This window comes from Oryx dammah, unplaced genomic scaffold (assembly GCF_014754425.2).
Source record: "Oryx dammah isolate SB20612 unplaced genomic scaffold, SCBI_Odam_1.1 HiC_scaffold_28, whole genome shotgun sequence".
NCBI lineage: Eukaryota > Metazoa > Chordata > Mammalia > Artiodactyla > Bovidae > Oryx > Oryx dammah.
The window spans coordinates 32,957,965-32,973,644 of NW_024070212.1; the positions used below are offsets into that span (position 1 = coordinate 32,957,965).

Here is a 15,680-nt window from a genome sequence, read left to right on the forward strand (position 1 = left end):
TCTAGTGGTTTTCCCCACTTTCTTCAATTTAAGTCTGAATTTGATCTGAGCCACAGTCAGCTCCTGGTCTCTTTTTGCTGACTGTATAGAGCTTCTCCATCTTTGGCTGCAAAGAATATAATCAGTCTGATTTTGGTGTTGACCATCTGGTGATGTCCATGTGTAGAGTCTTCTCTTGTGTTGTTGGAAGAGGGTGTTTGCTATGACCAGTGCATTTTCTTGGCAAAACTCTATTAGTCTTTGCCCTGCTTCATTCCGCATTCCAAGGCCAAATTTGCTTGTTACTCCAAGTGTTTCTTGACTTCCTACTTTTGCATTACAGTCCCCTGTAATGAATAGGACATCTTTTTTGAGTGTTAGTTCTAAAAGGTCTTGTAGGTCTTCATAGAACCGTTCAACTTCAGCTTCTTCAGCGTTACAAAACATTAAATGACCATAAACTAGTCCTGGAAGCCATAAACAGCTACAAAAAATGAGTGGAGAAAAATATGGGTTGTACCCCATTTGCAGATAGATATGGCTGGAAAGAAAATGTAGGTTATGGGACTTGTGGTGATCCATGTGGTTGCAAAGAGTCGAGTACAGCTTGGCAACTGAACAACAAGAAGAAGCGATTCAGTGGTTAAAGCTCTGCGCTTCCGATGCAAGGGACACGTTGCAATCCCTAGTTGGGGAACTAAGATCCCATAGGCTGTGCAGCATGGCCAAAAAAATTATATATTTAAAAAAAGGATCCCGCCAGCTCCGGCTTGCTGCCTGCCCATTCCTGGGTGTAGTGGGTGTGTGTTTTGGGGGGAGCGCGGGCAGGGGACGTTCCTGCCACAGCCACCGCTTCTTTCACACTTTAGTTGGGAGCCATGTGCCGCGCTCAGTTATTGGAGAACCGGCCGCCGGCTGCAGCCTCTGGCGTGGACACACCCCCACCGGGCTTCCAGGCTCTTACCTTACCCCCGGCTTCTGGGAGGAGGGGGAGACCGGGACTCACCGTGGGGAGGAGGAGGGAGGAAGAAAACTAGAGAGGAGGACTGGGTGTGGGGGTAGGGGGTAGCGGCGGGAGGCTTGCCGCCTTCAGGCTCCTGCGCCACCAACCCCCACAAGCGAGCACCCAAGTTGGAGATGGATTGAAATTTCTTTCAAAACGTGAAAACAAGAAACAAAGTGTTGTATGGATAGAAGGTTAAGATGCATCATGTTGGGACTCAGAGTACTTTATACTAAATAATATACCACGAGCAGCAGATCAATAAGGAAAACTCTAGAAATTGCATATAGGGTGCACACGTCTTGACCAACTCAGCAAGAAGGTGGATTTTCCTTTTGTCTAAAGAAAAAAAATGTCCCCATGTCTGTAGAGATGAGTTACAGTTCAGCCCACCCTGAAGCTGATGGAATGAGACTATGGGCTGTGCCTCTGCCAAGCATGTTGCCACTGTTCAAAATGAAGAGGAAGCCCAGAAAGGGAAGAACTACCAGAACGAAGATGTGTTTCTCGATGAGTATAGGATCAAACCGGTGGAAGAGGTCAAGTACATGAAAAATGGGGCAGAAGAGGAGCAGAAAATAGCTGTCAGGAACCAAGAAAACTTGGAAAAAAGTGAGAGTTCAAATTTAAGACTTAAAACTAATAAAGAGATTCCAGGATTAGTTCATCAACCCAGAGCAAACATGTACATCTCTGAAAGCCAACAAGAATTCTTCAGCATGTTGGATGAAAAAGTTTAAAAGGGTCAAGATTACTGTTCGAAAAAAGAAGATACTACATAAAGCGGGAGCTGCTACTGTGTAAATAGGTTACACCCCTGTTGAAATCTTTGCAAAGGTCTGTTCTCTTCAGCCAACAGCACTATAGCAAAAGATTGTTCCATGTTGTATGCCCCATTAAATTACAGTGTTTCTTAATGAACTTGCAAAGGAATATTGCTAAAAACAAACAAAAACTGTTACCAACTTTTTTTGTTGCTGCTAGTTAAAACTTGTTGCAACTTTTCACTTCTCTCAGTGTCCAGGTCTGCGGCAAAATCCTGCAATATCACCTTAAAGATACCGTTTTACAGATGCTCTCCAACCTATTTTCTATAAGATGAGATAGTGGTGAACTCAGATATCCAACTTCTGTTCTAGACTGGGTTCTGTTTCTAAGATAAGCGCCTCCTTCCCCTCTCCCTCCTCCCTACCTCCCTAGAGCAGTCCAGAGTCTTGCTTCTCACTGGCAGTGTTGTGCTTTGGAGATGGGATGGTTGCTATGGCAAGCTTAGTTTCTTTGCTAAGAAGTAGAGACACTGTTGTTGATTCAAAGCATGTTGTGACATGACTCCTGGAAGCGACATAGGAGTGAGTGACAGGTGATGTCATTTCCTGGGTCTCTTAATCTTAAAGATCAAGCTTGCAACATCAGTTTTGCTCAGATACAGCCGAAGTGTGATCACAATCGTTTGGAATCCCTCTTGCCCACTTTTTTTCTAAGAAAATTAAACATTTTACTGTTTTTATGTAAAAGAAAAAAGATAATGTGAGTTACCCTCCATTTGTGACTAGCAAACTGCGGCCAATCTTAAAGGAAATTACAACCTAGGATGACAATGGCATTATGAGAAATGTTCCAATTAGATAAGATCATTTATTTATTTATTTATTTTTTAAGTTAAAGGGTATAATTTTATTTTTATTTTTTTAATTTAAATTTATTTATTTTTTATTTTACTTTACAATTCTGTATTGGTTTTGCCATACATTGACATGAATCCACCACTTTTTTTTTTTAAAGTGTACTTAAAAGCAAGGGCTACCAAATCAAACAAATAGAATTGGATACCTATTTTCATTGGTATGCAGGAACTGCCAAGAGGCCTCCAAATTCCAAAATAGCTTAATTGAAAAATTTGTTGTAAAGGACATAAATAAGTTAGGAGGCCAATGATCTGACTGAACTTGTGACTATAACTCAAAATCAGAGCATAATAGGAATTTTTTTTTAGACCTTCTCCCCTAAGCTAAATGTACCCAGATAGAAAAGCATTGCAGCATAAGTGGATGGACAAATCATTCCTATGATAAGCAACTAACCTTACTGATTTCTCTCAAAAGGTTTGTAAGTATTCTAGCCTTAGAAAAATCAAACTCCTTGGAGGAACTTGCTTTCCTTCCATCGGCCTTTGGGATGTAAATGTTCTACATACTTAAGGGAAGTTTTTTGTTTTTTTTTTTAATGTAGTATAGTTGATTTACAATGTGTTAGCTTCTGCTGTACAACTAACTGTTCTATATATAGAATATATATTCTTTTTTATTATGGTTCATTATAAGACATTGAATATAATTCCCTGTGCTATACAGTAGGACCTTATTGTTTATCTATTTTATATATAGTACTTTGTATCTGCTAATCTGTATCTCCTAATTTATCCCTCTCCCACCTCCTTTCCTCTTTGGTAACCATAAGTTTGTTTTCTATGTCTGCGAATCTATTTCTGTTTTGTAAATAAATTCATTTGTTTCATGTTTTAGATTCCACATATAAGTTTTATCATATGGTATAGATATGTCTTTCTCTGCCTGATTTATTTCACTTAGTATGATAATCTCTTGGTCCATCCATGTTACTACAAATGACATTATTTCATTTTTTTATGGCTGAGTAGTGTGGTGTTGGAGAAGACTCTTGAGAGTCCCTTGGACTTCAAGGAGATCCAGCTAGTCCATCCTAAAGGAGATCAGTCCTGGGTGTTCATTGGAAGGACTGATGCTGAAGCTGAAACTCCAATACTTTGGCTACCTCATGCGAAGAACTGACTCATTGGAAAAGACTGTGATGCTGGGAGGGATTGGAGGCAGGAGGAGAAGAGGACGACAGAGGATGAGATGGCTGGATGGCATCACTGACTCGACGGACATGAGTTTGGGTAGACTCCAAGAGTTGGTGATGGACAGGGAGGCCTGGCGTGCTGTGATTCATGGGGTTGCAAAGAGTTGGACACGACTGAGTGACTAAACTGAACTGAGTGTAGTATTCCAGTGTGTATGTGTATCTTTATCCATTCATCTTTTGTTGGACATCAAGATTGCCTCTGTGTCTTGGCTATTGTAAACCGTGCTGCTAAGAACTGGATGTTTCCCAGGTGGTTCAGTGATAAAGAATCTGCGTGCAATGCAGGAGGCGTAGGTTTGATCCCTGGGTCAGGAAGATCCTCTGGAGAAGGAAATGGCAACCAGAGCTTGGAGGGTCACGGTCCATGGGATCGCAAGAGTCAGATTCAACTTAGTGACTGAACAGCAATAGTTGTTTTCACAAGTTCAGTAAGAGTCGGTTCTTCTCATAATAGGACACAATTGGATATATTGGCTATATGACCAAGTCTATGATTGGATTACCATATTTGAGAGAGACATACATAGACCAGAAATATGATCAGAATGCTTTAAAAGACTAAGGTTGACTTTATGTAGCCAATAAAATCTCAAGGAGAAACAGACTGCTGTCTTGCTTACAGGGTTTTCAGCAACCATACTAAGTGAGTAAGGAAGGTCAATTCCTGACAGATTACAGGAACTTCAGGTTATTGGGGGACCTTGAAAGACAAGAATTCACCCCAATATATATGAATTAAAGGCAGTTGTAATGGTAAATTCTTAACTTGACTTCCTGGCCTCAAGAGACATTTAAAAGTCCAATCTTAAATTCCATGTGAAATTTTCCAACAAAGCAGTTTAGGAGAGCCTAGATGGTCAGTTCCTATTCTTGCTGTATTTAAGTAGATTAAACAGGCCAAGTTATTGAAACTAAACTTACTTTGCAAACAGGTTTGTCTTAAGTTGGTAAAAATGAGAGTGATTTTAGAAAAATTATGTTTTAGTAATACACTGTGGATATTAGATTCTAATACTATCCATTTTCTTTGAGGTTTGTTTTATACCGATAAACTGGACTAGATCCTCATATCTAGCTATAACTGGACTAGTCTCCTCATATCTAGCTATAACTCTCTGAACTAATGTCTGATTTTTCCCATTCTTTTGATTTGGGATTATTGAGAACTGCCCTTGTTCTTGAAGCCCTGCACACTAAAACTAGAAAACTTGATATAAACTCCAGAGAAAACACCACAGTTGCTCATGCTTAGAAAATCTTTTTTTGCCTCTTCCTATGTGGGCCACTCAAAGTTTACCAGTATATTTGATGACATCACCAAAGACATTCAAATGACAATTTGAAAATCTGTCAAGTTGTCACTGCCTGCTCTATTCCATCTGAGTATGCTTTGAGCCAGACATCTAGAAACTTCTATTGGCTGCCTTCAGATCCCAGGCATTGGGATTATGTGTCTGCTCCAATCATTAATCATTGTTTTTATTTTGTCCCCATAGAAGTGTCTCATTAAATACATGATTGCTTCCACCATAGCCCTAATTTAGGGAGCCCACCTGCATCACATCCTCCTGAAATTACTTAAAGGTGGGACTGTAGGGGAGCAAAATTTGCCAGCCTAAAATGCGAAATGAAAGTCACTCAATCGTGTCTGACTCTTTGCCATGGAATTCACCTAGCCAGAGTACTGGAGTGGGTAGCCTTTCCCTTCTCCAGGGCATCTTCCCAACCCAGGGATTGAACACAGGTCTCCCGCATTGCAGGCAGATTCTTTACCAGCTGAGGCATAAGGGAAGTCCTCTCTTAGGCATAAGCAGTATTTTGGGCTAATTATTTTTAACAAACAGCTTACTCTGGAAGTCGTGATTTACCAGCTTAACTGCTTAAAGAATTTAGATAAAGTTCTGGTCCTGGAAGAGCACTGTCACTGGAGACGTGGACACAGAGTATGGGCTAAGTGTGGTAAGGGGAGCTCTGCAGGGCCTGGAGACCAGTGTCTTCTTTGTGTCCCATTGTCTTTGCATGGTCCAGCCAACATTGGTTTACCAAACATTTTCCTATCTTCCTATAAATTGTTTCCCCCCCCTTTAGAGTCCTAAGTCCCTAACCCTTTTTCCTTCCCTCAGATGGTGTATAAGCCTCACTTGCCTAACTTGGTTTCAGGCCTCCCATTCTTGTGGGGGCCCCATATATAGGTCGTGCTCATGCTGACAGTAGTGTCCGACTCTTTGTGACCCCGTGGACTGTAGCACGCCAGGCTCCTCTGTCCAAGGAATTTTCCTGGCAAGAACATTGAGTGGGTTGCCATTTCCTCCTCCAGGGGATCTTCCCAATTCAGGGATGAAACCTGTATCTCCTGTGTCTCTTGCATTGTTAGGCAGATTGTTTACCACTGTGCCACCTGGGAAATCCCACCATACAGAGGTAATTCAGTTCATTTTTTCCCCTGTTGATCTGTCTTGTACCAATTTAATCATTAGGACCTCCCCCGCCCCCCAGCACCACACACACACACACACACAAACAAACAAAACCCTCAAGAAGGATGGGGGAAGATGTCTCCCTTCAGTTCAGTTCAGTCGCTCAGTGGTGTCCGACTCTTTGCAACCCCATGAATCGCAGCACGCCAGGCCTCCCTGTCCATCACCATCTCCCGGAGTTCATTCAGACTCACGTCCATCAAGTCCGTGATGCCATCCAGCCATCTCATCCTCGGTCGTCCCCTTCTCCTCCTGCCCCTAATCCCTCCCAGCATCAGAGTCTTTTCCAGTGAGTCAACTCTTCACGTGAGGTGGCCAAAGTACTGGAGCTTCAGCTTTAGCATCATTCCTTCCAAAGAAATCCCAGGGCTGATCTCCTTCAGAATGGACTGGTTGGATCTCCTTGCAGTCCAAGGGACTCTCAAGAGTCTTCTCCAACACCACAGTTCAAAAGCATCAATTCTTCGGCACTCAGCCTTCTTCACAGTGCAACTCTCACATCCATACATGACCACAGGAAAAACCATAGCCTTGACTAGACAGACCTTAGTCGGCAAAGTAATGTCTCTGCTTTTGAATATACTATCTAGGTTGGTCATAACTTTTCTTCCAAGAAGTAAGCATCTTTCAATTTCATGGCTGCAGTCAACATCTGCAGTGATTTTGGAGCCCCCCAAAATAAAGTCTGACACTGTTTCTACTGTTTCCCCATCTATTTCCCATGAAGTGATGGGACCAGATGCCATGATCTTCATTTTCTGAATGTTGAGCTTTAAGCCAACTTTTTCACTCTCCTCTTTCACTTTCATCAAGAGGCTTTTTAGTTCTGCTTCACTTTCTGCCATAAGGGTGGTGTCATCTGCATATCTGAGGTTATTGATATTTCTCCTAGCAATCTTGATTCCAGCTTGTGTTTTTTCCAGCCCAGTGTTTCTCATGATGTACTCTGCATGGAAGTTAAATAAGCAGGGTGACAATATACAGCCTTGACGTACTCCTTTTCCTATTTGGAAACAGTCTGTTGTTCCATGTCCAGTTCTAACTGTTGCTTCCTGACCTGTACACAGATTTCTCAAGAGGCAGGTCAGGTGGTCTGGTATTCCCATCTCTTTCAGAATTTTCCACAGTTTATTGTGATCCACACAGCCAAAGGCTTTGGCATAGTCAAGAAAGCAGAAATAGATGTTTTTCTGGAACTCTCTTGCTTTTTCCATGATCCAGCGGATGTTGGCAATTTAATCTTTGGTTCCTCTGCCTTTTCTAAAACCAGCTTGAACATCTGGAAGTTCACGGTTCATGTATTGCTGAAGCCTGGCTTGGAGAATTTTGATCATTACTTTACTAGCATGTGAGATGAGTGCAATTGTGCGGTAGTTGGAGCATTCTTTTGGATTGCCTTTCTTTGGGATTGGAATGAAAACTGACCTTTTCCAGTCCTGTGGCCACTGCTGAGTTTTCCAAATTTGCTGGCAAATTGAGTGCAGCACTTTCACAGCATCATCTTTCAGTATTTGAAACAGCTCCACTGGAATTCCATCACCTCCACTAGCTTTGTTCGTAGTGATGCTTTCTAAGGCCCACTTGACTTCACGTTCCAAGATGTCTGGCTCTAGATTAGTGATCACATCATCATGATTATCTGGGTCGTGAAGATCTTTTTTGTACAGTTCTTCCGTGTATTCTTGCCACCTCTTCTTAATATCTTCTGCTTCTATTAGGTCCATACCATTTCTGTCCTTTATCGAGCCCATCTTTGCATGAAATCTTCCCTTGGTATCTCTAATTTTCTTGAAGAGATCTCCAGTCTTTCTCATTCTGTTGTTTTCCTCTATTTCTTTGCATCGATCGCTGAAGAAGGCTTTCTTATCTCTCCTTGCTGTTCTTTGGAACTCTGCATTCAGATGCTTATATCTTTCCTTTTCTCCTTTGCTTTTCGCTTCTCTTCTTTTCACAGCTATTTGTAAGGCCTCCCCAGACAGCCATTTTGCTTTTTTGCATTTCTTTTTCTTGGGGATGGTCTTGATCCCTGTCTCCTGTACAGTGTCACGAACCTCATTCCATAGTTCATCAGGCACTCTATCAGATCTAGGCCCTTAAATCTATTTTTCACTTCCACTGTATAATCATAAGGGATTTGATTTAGGTCATACCTGAATGGTCTAGTGGTTTTCCCTACTTTCTTCAATTTAAGTCTGAATTTGGCAATAAGGAGTTCATGATCTGAGCCACAGTCAGCTCCTGGTCTTGTTTTTGTTGACTGTATAGAGCTTCCCCATGTTTGGCTGCAAAGAATATAATCAATCTGATTTCGGTGTTGACAATCTGGTGATGTCCATGTGTGGAGTCTTCTCTTGTGTTGTTGAAAGAGGGTGTTTGCTATGACCAGTGCGTTTTCTTGGCAAAACTCTATTAGTCTTTGCCCTGCTTCATGGGTAAAGTGTCTGCCTGCAATGCTGGAGACCCGGGTTTGATCCCTGGATTGGGAAGTTCCCCTGGAGAAGGAAATGGCAACCCACTCCAGTACTCTTGCCCGGAAAATCCCACCTGGGAAGCTACATTCCATGGGGTCTCAAAAACTCAGACACGAATGAGCAACTTCTCCCTTACCAACATATTATTAACATTTCCTTACATACAGTTTCTAGTTTTTAAAAAATGTTGAACTATTAATTTAAATTATTTTCTTTCCAAAACAAGTTTTTAAATTTATTTTTGTTTCCAATATAACTTTCAGATATTTACTTATTTACTTTACATCCTTGCTTCATGTATTCTTTTGTTTTTTCCTTTCTCTGCCTCTTTCTTTTTTGTTGTTTTTTTAAAATTTATTTATTTTTTAATTTGCCTTTATTTTTTTATGTTGTAGCAATTAGGTTTTTTACGAGGTTCAGCCATCCACATACAATTTAAGCTTTTATTTGGGAGTGTGGAGAGGAACTCTGGTAGATGCGGTATTCTTCCTTCATAGTCTTTGACCTGTTGGAAGCAGCAGCCATGGTGTTCCTCTGTTCTCCTAGAGCCACTGCTGGCTGTGAAGCACACAGCTCTGAGGTGTGTCTGTATGCATGTGCATTCTAATGAGTGGAACTCTTAAATTCCCTTACACCCACGGATCATTCCCTGTCTAGCCGAAGGCAAGATTTCTTAGGTTTGTACTCAGCTTCCTTCCTACTTTTGAGGAAAAAGTAAAAACCTTTACTCCCCCCGTTTTGGAAATGAGGTTTGAGAATCAGATTAAAAGGAGTCCACCTTAGCCTATAGTGTTATTTGAGTCACAAGACATCATGAATCATTCTGTCAAGTTAGAACCTGCATTTTCAAATGATGCTTAGCCTAGTTGGTGATCCAGAGGAGGCACTATAAATATTAGGTGAATGATTGAGGCAGTACCTTTCCGACTAAGGACAGCCTTTCATCTAAGAAACCCTCGTCCTTTCTGAACAGTTCTCTGCTTTTCAGCAACTAGAGTGAAAGACAAGATCTAATCTTAATCAGGGTGGCTGAGTGTAGAAGGAAAGGTGGTATCTTAGGCTAACATCTATTAAGGTTGTAGTGTACAACTTGATGTTACTTTAGGAAGCAAATGTATAGTCAATGCATTTATCAGTGTAGAAGTAATAAAATGTGCCAGATGTCTTGTATTTCAGTGCCTGGTTCTTTTCCTCTCCCTACCCCCCTTTTCTGAAAATACAATGGTTGTATACTGCTTTCAATAATTTTGACTACTCTTAACTAGAAACTTAGATGCAAATAACACTATGTCCTAGGGCATGGGGATATAAACATTAATGACCTGTTATTCCCTCTACCTTGTCAAAATAAAGTCCATTTTCTTCAAGCTAAAATTCCCAGTTATTACATGGTGGAGTAAAAGTAGATAAAGGTTTTAAGATTCAGAATAGTTAGAATCTTGGCTCTGCTACCTATCAGTTGTTAGATGACCTTGGGTGAGTTATTTCCCTTACTCTCTAAAATGGTTGTAATTAACAGGCACTTTAAGGGAGATGGTGAGGCTTAAATGAGAACAAAAACAGGACATTTTGGTTTTTACTTGATGAATACCAAACCTATCTAGTGCCAGAAGGTCAGGTTATACCCTTTTTTTAAAAAAAAAATACCACTCAGCTGCTAATAGGTGGTAAGATGTTTTACAGATTGTTCTTGATTTGTAATTCTTTTGAGATTTAGATGAAGATTAAATGATGCTCTTCTAGCAAGTGCTGTTCTTTGAGAGTTAAGGTTGAGAAGCTGGTTGCCAGGTAAACTATACTGGTAAAATAGTCAACAGACTATTTCCAAGATATATTTAACCACTTTTTCATTTTATACATTCTGCAAAGTTGTTGCTATTGTATTTAACATCAAGACCCTTTGTTGTTTAGTCGCTAAGTCGAACCTTTTAGGACCCCAGGGAGTGCAGCACACCAGGCTTCCACGTCCGTCACCATCTTCCAGTTTGCTCAAACTCATGTCCGTTGAGTCCCTGATGCCATCAAGATCCTAACAAGTTAGGGTAACACTAACTTGTGTTTACATTTATTTTTCTGTCACTTATCATTGAGAGGGTTCTTAAGACTTTCTTCCAAGAGTTAATCAAGGCTAGGCAATTGAAGTTTGCAGTTAAGCGTCTGTGCTTAAATTGTTTTCTATCAATTTGTAAATATTTTTCCTAGCAACTTTTCCTCAAGCTATCACTCCTTTTATCTTGAACTGGCTCAAATTCTTCCTTCCCAGAAATGTTTTTGATGTTATTACCAGCCCCTTTTCTCACATTTTCCTCACTCTGGGAGACCCAGCTTACTTTTTTAGCCTTTCTGAGGACTAAGTTCTTACGGGTTTGTGCTCGGTATTCTTTCCTGAGTTCTACGTGATTATACCCCTGAATGCTTAATTCAGCTTGGTTAAGCATCAGATATATTTATGGAATGCTGCTGTACTGATAGGGTGGAAAGTAGTGAGGTAGTGGGGCTTACTACCAAAATGGGTAATGGAAAGCAGTGAATGTGTTGTGTTAAATAACAAAAATGCTTTAAGCATCAAGAAGGGGGTAATTAGACTGCTGGAATTTTCAGGAAGTAAGTGGGACGTGAGAGTGAAGAGCGAAGAGAAAGAAGGTGGCGAGGTTTACTTCGTTATCCTTTATTAATAGACCATCAGGGAGGAGTCTTTAGTCATGTCTAATGCGCAGACGACTCATCCGGAGGCGACAACTCCCTCCGCCCTCTTCGGGACGCGGGGTCACCGGCCGCCAAAGGGTCTGTGTCCCAGCTGCCGGTCTCTCACGCAGTCGCCGCGCCGAGTCTTCCTCCGAGGCCAGCTGCTCCTTTGAGCGCTAGCAGGAGCCGGTCCACCAGGCCTGTCCCCACCGCGCCCCGGGTTGGGGCCCGCCCAGCCTACTGTCCCTTCGGCGCAGGCACCTGCCTGGCCGCCCCGCTCGGCGGGGTCCTGAGGCGCCTCGGGGAAGCGCGCCGATTGGCTGCGGCTCGGGGCTGGTGCTTGGCTCCGGCTCCGCTTGACAACCGCAGTGTGCGAGAGGCTGAGCCGAGCGGTAGCCGGCTTCGGGAGGGGCAGACGCGAGGAAGGACGGACTGACGAGCTGATGGATTGACGCGCTGGGGGCAGGAGGCAGGACCGACGCGAGCCCAGACCGCCGCCCTCGCGCTCCCTCTCCAGCCCGGAACCCCCCTTTTCGGGGCCCCGTCCTCTGGCCTCCCAGCCGCTTTCTCCTCCGTGGTTTCTCCGGGCTCGACCCGGAGCCCTCAGGTGAGCGACTCCTGGAGGCGGAGGCGGGGTCGGGCTGCGCCTCGGGTTGTCATGGTCACCCGTCGCCGCCGGTCGCCACCTGACAGGGCGGCGACCCTGGCGACCCCAAGGGCGGCGACCCTGGCACGGGAGAAGGGTCTTGGGTAGGCTGGGGTGCTGGCTGGGTGGGGACTGGGGTCGTGGGTGAGGCCCCGGCGCCGACGGGTGGGGGCCAGGCCGCGACTGGAAGCCGCCGCTCCTGAACCACACCTTTGCCTCGCTGCCAGTCCGGCTTTGCCGACCGAGCGACGCCCCTCGCCCTGGCACTGTCCGCCTTTGAGCACGGTGGGAGCCCACCTCGCTGCTGCTGTGGAGCGGGAGGGCGGCTGACAACGCTGATTCTTTCTTCCTCGCCCCTCTGCCAAGCCCGAGCGACAGCCGAGGGGCGCGCTCCCGTCCCTTTCTGGGCACGCCTTGGCCCGGAGGAGGGGAGGGCGCTGCGGGGCTGGGGCAGCCCCGCGAGGGCCGGGTTGGGCCTTCCTGACGTCAGTGGTCAGTGGCCGCAGGCCTTTGGGGGTCTGGGTGGAGTCGGGGAGAGGGGCCGCGACTAGATTTGGAGCTGGGGTTGGACCGGAGCCCCGGGGGCGCCTGCGTGGGAGAGGAGAACGGGAGCTTGTAGAACTCATAGGGCTAAGCCGCTTATTTATGTTGGGGAGAAAAGAGATTGGGGCTCCAGCTCTGGAGCGAGGCCTTGGCCGAAAAGGGGCAGGGGGAAACAGGGGTGGCATTTGACCAGCATTTGATTTTTTTCCCCCCTCTCTGTACCCAGACGTGCAGTTAGTAACCACGCATGGTATCTGAGCAGAGCATTTTTGGCAACTTGGTTCTCTCTGCATAATGAGAGGAGAAGTCTTTGTTCCACCCAGATTCATAGGTTGTGATCCTAACACTTATTTCCCTCCCCTTGTTTATGACTTAGAGTTCTTCGAGAAGTTAGTGGCACAGAGATTAACATGTAAGGCTTGAATATGCTGTAAATATTTTTTTTTTTCCACAGTAAATCCAAGTAGATTTTTTGTCTCCAGGGTTGGCATGTGTTGCCTTGAAATTTTACTGTAATAGAATTAAGAAACGCCCAAGAGCCTATTTTCCTTTATATAGCATATTCCTGGGTCTCATTTAGAAGAAAAATGTAATGAATAATTTTACCTTAGGTTTTAGTGGAATGATTGCTTCTACATAGGAAGGAAAAATTATTATAGTGACCAGCCGATTAAGCCATAATAGTGTATTGTTAGGGGAGAACACACACACACAAACAAACCCTTGAATTTGATGCCATTATAAATAAGCAGTTTTTTTGTGAAGGAATTTTAATCTGTTTTCCACCCACTTTCCCACTTCCTAATTGTCTTTTTTTCTTTTTGAAGCCAGTACTAGGATTATATCATAAGAGAGCAGGGTGCTGTCCATTCCTAGTTACATAATGTGTTCAGTTTTTCTGTTTGTGAAGTCCTGTTATCAATTACTTACTAAATAGCGTTTGATATGCTTGACATATGCTGCAGTTTGAGAAACACTTCAAAATAAGTGTGAAAAGATGCAGTTTTCCCTAGTAGCTTAGTAAGCTGAAAATCAGATTGCCTGGATTTAAGTTTCCCTTTGCTACTGATTGTAATCTTGCAAGAGCTGCTTACCCGACTGTTGACTAGTCTAATTTCCAAATGATAATACCTGCTTTTGTTGTAGTCTGGGAATGAGCTATGAAGCTGAACAAAATAAAGTATTTGAAAGCACTTTGGAAACAAAATTTAAGACATCTGTTGATTACCTTTTAATAGAATGGAGGGTTGACAGGATAATTAAAAATTCCTGAATGATCCATTTAGTAGGTCCAAGACCTTATTTCTTACAATGGCCTTAAGGGGCTTATAGAAACTATTAAAATACATCTTTACTCCTTGGCAGAGGTTCTTTATTACTGTGGTGACATGGCGAAAGGGTGTGTTCTTTCTGTATGTGGGTCAGGATTGCTTTCCTGGCTTCAGTAGGACGTTTTCATAGTTTAGAAAATAAGGCTATGGCCAATAACTCTTACTTGAGTTTCACTTGGTATTAAATAATTCTTAATGTACATCATTGATTCTTGATCAAGAAATAGCATACTTTATCCCCTCTGACCTATGGTTTTTAAATAGGAGTATTTGAGATAAGCTGAAATGTGCCAAGAAGTAAATTTGTGGCCACAGAATATGACACACATTTATGGAATTGTCATCAATTTCCCTTGACGACTTGGATAAAAATTTTTTTTTAATATTAAACAAGATATATGGAGAATGTAATATTGACACTAATTTCTAAGGTAAAATTCAAAGAAATTATACGTTTATAGGCTCTGTGGGGATGGCTTCAGTTTCTTTTGTCGTTTTAGAGAAAAGTTTTAGAAGAATTGCCTTAGTCCTGGTAGCTCAGACGGTTAAGCGTCTGTCTACAGTGTGGGAGACCCGAGTTCGATCCCTGGGTCAGGAAGATAGCCTGGAGAAGGAAATGGCAATCCACTCCAGTACTATTGCCTGGAAAATCCCATGGACAGAGGAGCCTGGTAGGCTACAGTCCATGGGGTCACAAAGAGTCGGACACGACTGAGCGACTTCACTCACATTACTTAGCTAATGAATGAGAGATTACTTCATAGGACAGGAAATAAGTTGAGTTCACTTTCTGAAGCTTTGACATTAGGCTCCAAATTACTTGAATCCTAACTATCCTCTCTTGTTTTCACCCCTATAGAGGCCTGAAGGTTATAATGGAAAGGTCACAGGATTTTAGACCCAGTTGTCCCATTCTTGCTTCTGCACTTTTTGCAGTGTAACCTGAGACAAGTAACTAACGTCTCAGAGTATTAGTGTAATCTTAGGTAAAATGAAGTTGGAAAGTTGTGAGAATTAATATAGATGCTGTATGGGAGTGTTTAGCACGGGACCTGACTGTGGCTGTACAGTAAATGTTAGCATGTTTTTCCCTTCCCATCTCTGCATGTTAGGATATTAACACTCCTTCAGATACATTCTTAGCAAGATACCTCATTATTCCTTGGAACTTCCATGAAATTTTATTTGCCATTTTTTATGTTACTCTTTATATTTTATGTATAATGTTTTTGTACAGAAGACTTTAATCCACGTCTTCAGGTTATAAATCCATTGCTGACCCTTGTCTAAGAATACTTTTTTTTTCCATTTGAGACCATTGCATTGAATAGCCAAAACTTACACATTTCAACTGATTTTTCTTTTTCTTTTGAATTTGTTTTTGTTTGAGTAAAAAGATACCATTACAAAACACCACGCCCACCTTTATGAGCCCTTCTTTCGTGTTTTATCTTCTTGTTCACTGTAGTAACTCAGTCATTGTAACTCAGGGATGCAGCATGATGCTAGCACATGTACACAAGTATTTTTAAATGAGCACTTCAGACGTGTTTCTACAAGTAGGAGTCTCTCCATGTGTCGTCTTTAACATAGTTGATCTAATCAGGATTCCCAATGTTTTAAAATTACACCTAGCTTTTTTTTTTAAAACAAGGTAAACTT

At 42.6% G+C, this 15,680-nt stretch overlaps 2 protein-coding genes across 5 annotated transcripts in view; both read left to right on the forward strand.

The window, feature by feature from the left end:
- Positions 1–1,340: 1,340 nt before the first annotated feature.
- Positions 1,341–1,722, forward strand: LOC120856759 (uncharacterized protein C1orf21-like). Its single transcript, XM_040232178.1, has one exon. It carries the CDS (start codon positions 1,399–1,401, stop codon positions 1,720–1,722), a length of 324 nt encoding a protein of 107 aa, XP_040088112.1. The 5' UTR covers positions 1,341–1,398.
- A 10,100-nt stretch (positions 1,723–11,822) lies between these two features.
- Positions 11,823–15,680, forward strand: part of WDR47 (WD repeat domain 47) — a 63,262-nt gene continuing 59,404 nt past the window's right edge. For 2 of the 4 annotated variants that reach the window (XM_040232155.1, XM_040232157.1), the window contains exon 1: positions 11,823–12,105. The gene's annotated coding sequence lies outside the window, so the exon portion shown is untranslated. The remainder of the gene's footprint in view (positions 12,106–15,680) is intronic. The other 2 variants (XM_040232153.1, XM_040232154.1) reach the window with 1 other exon arrangement.

Bases quoted from the DNA above. Each gene is read 5' to 3' on its own strand.
- LOC120856759 (XM_040232178.1), top strand. From the start codon at position 1,399: ATGGGCTGTGCCTCTGCCAAGCATGTTGCCACTGTTCAAAATGAAGAG.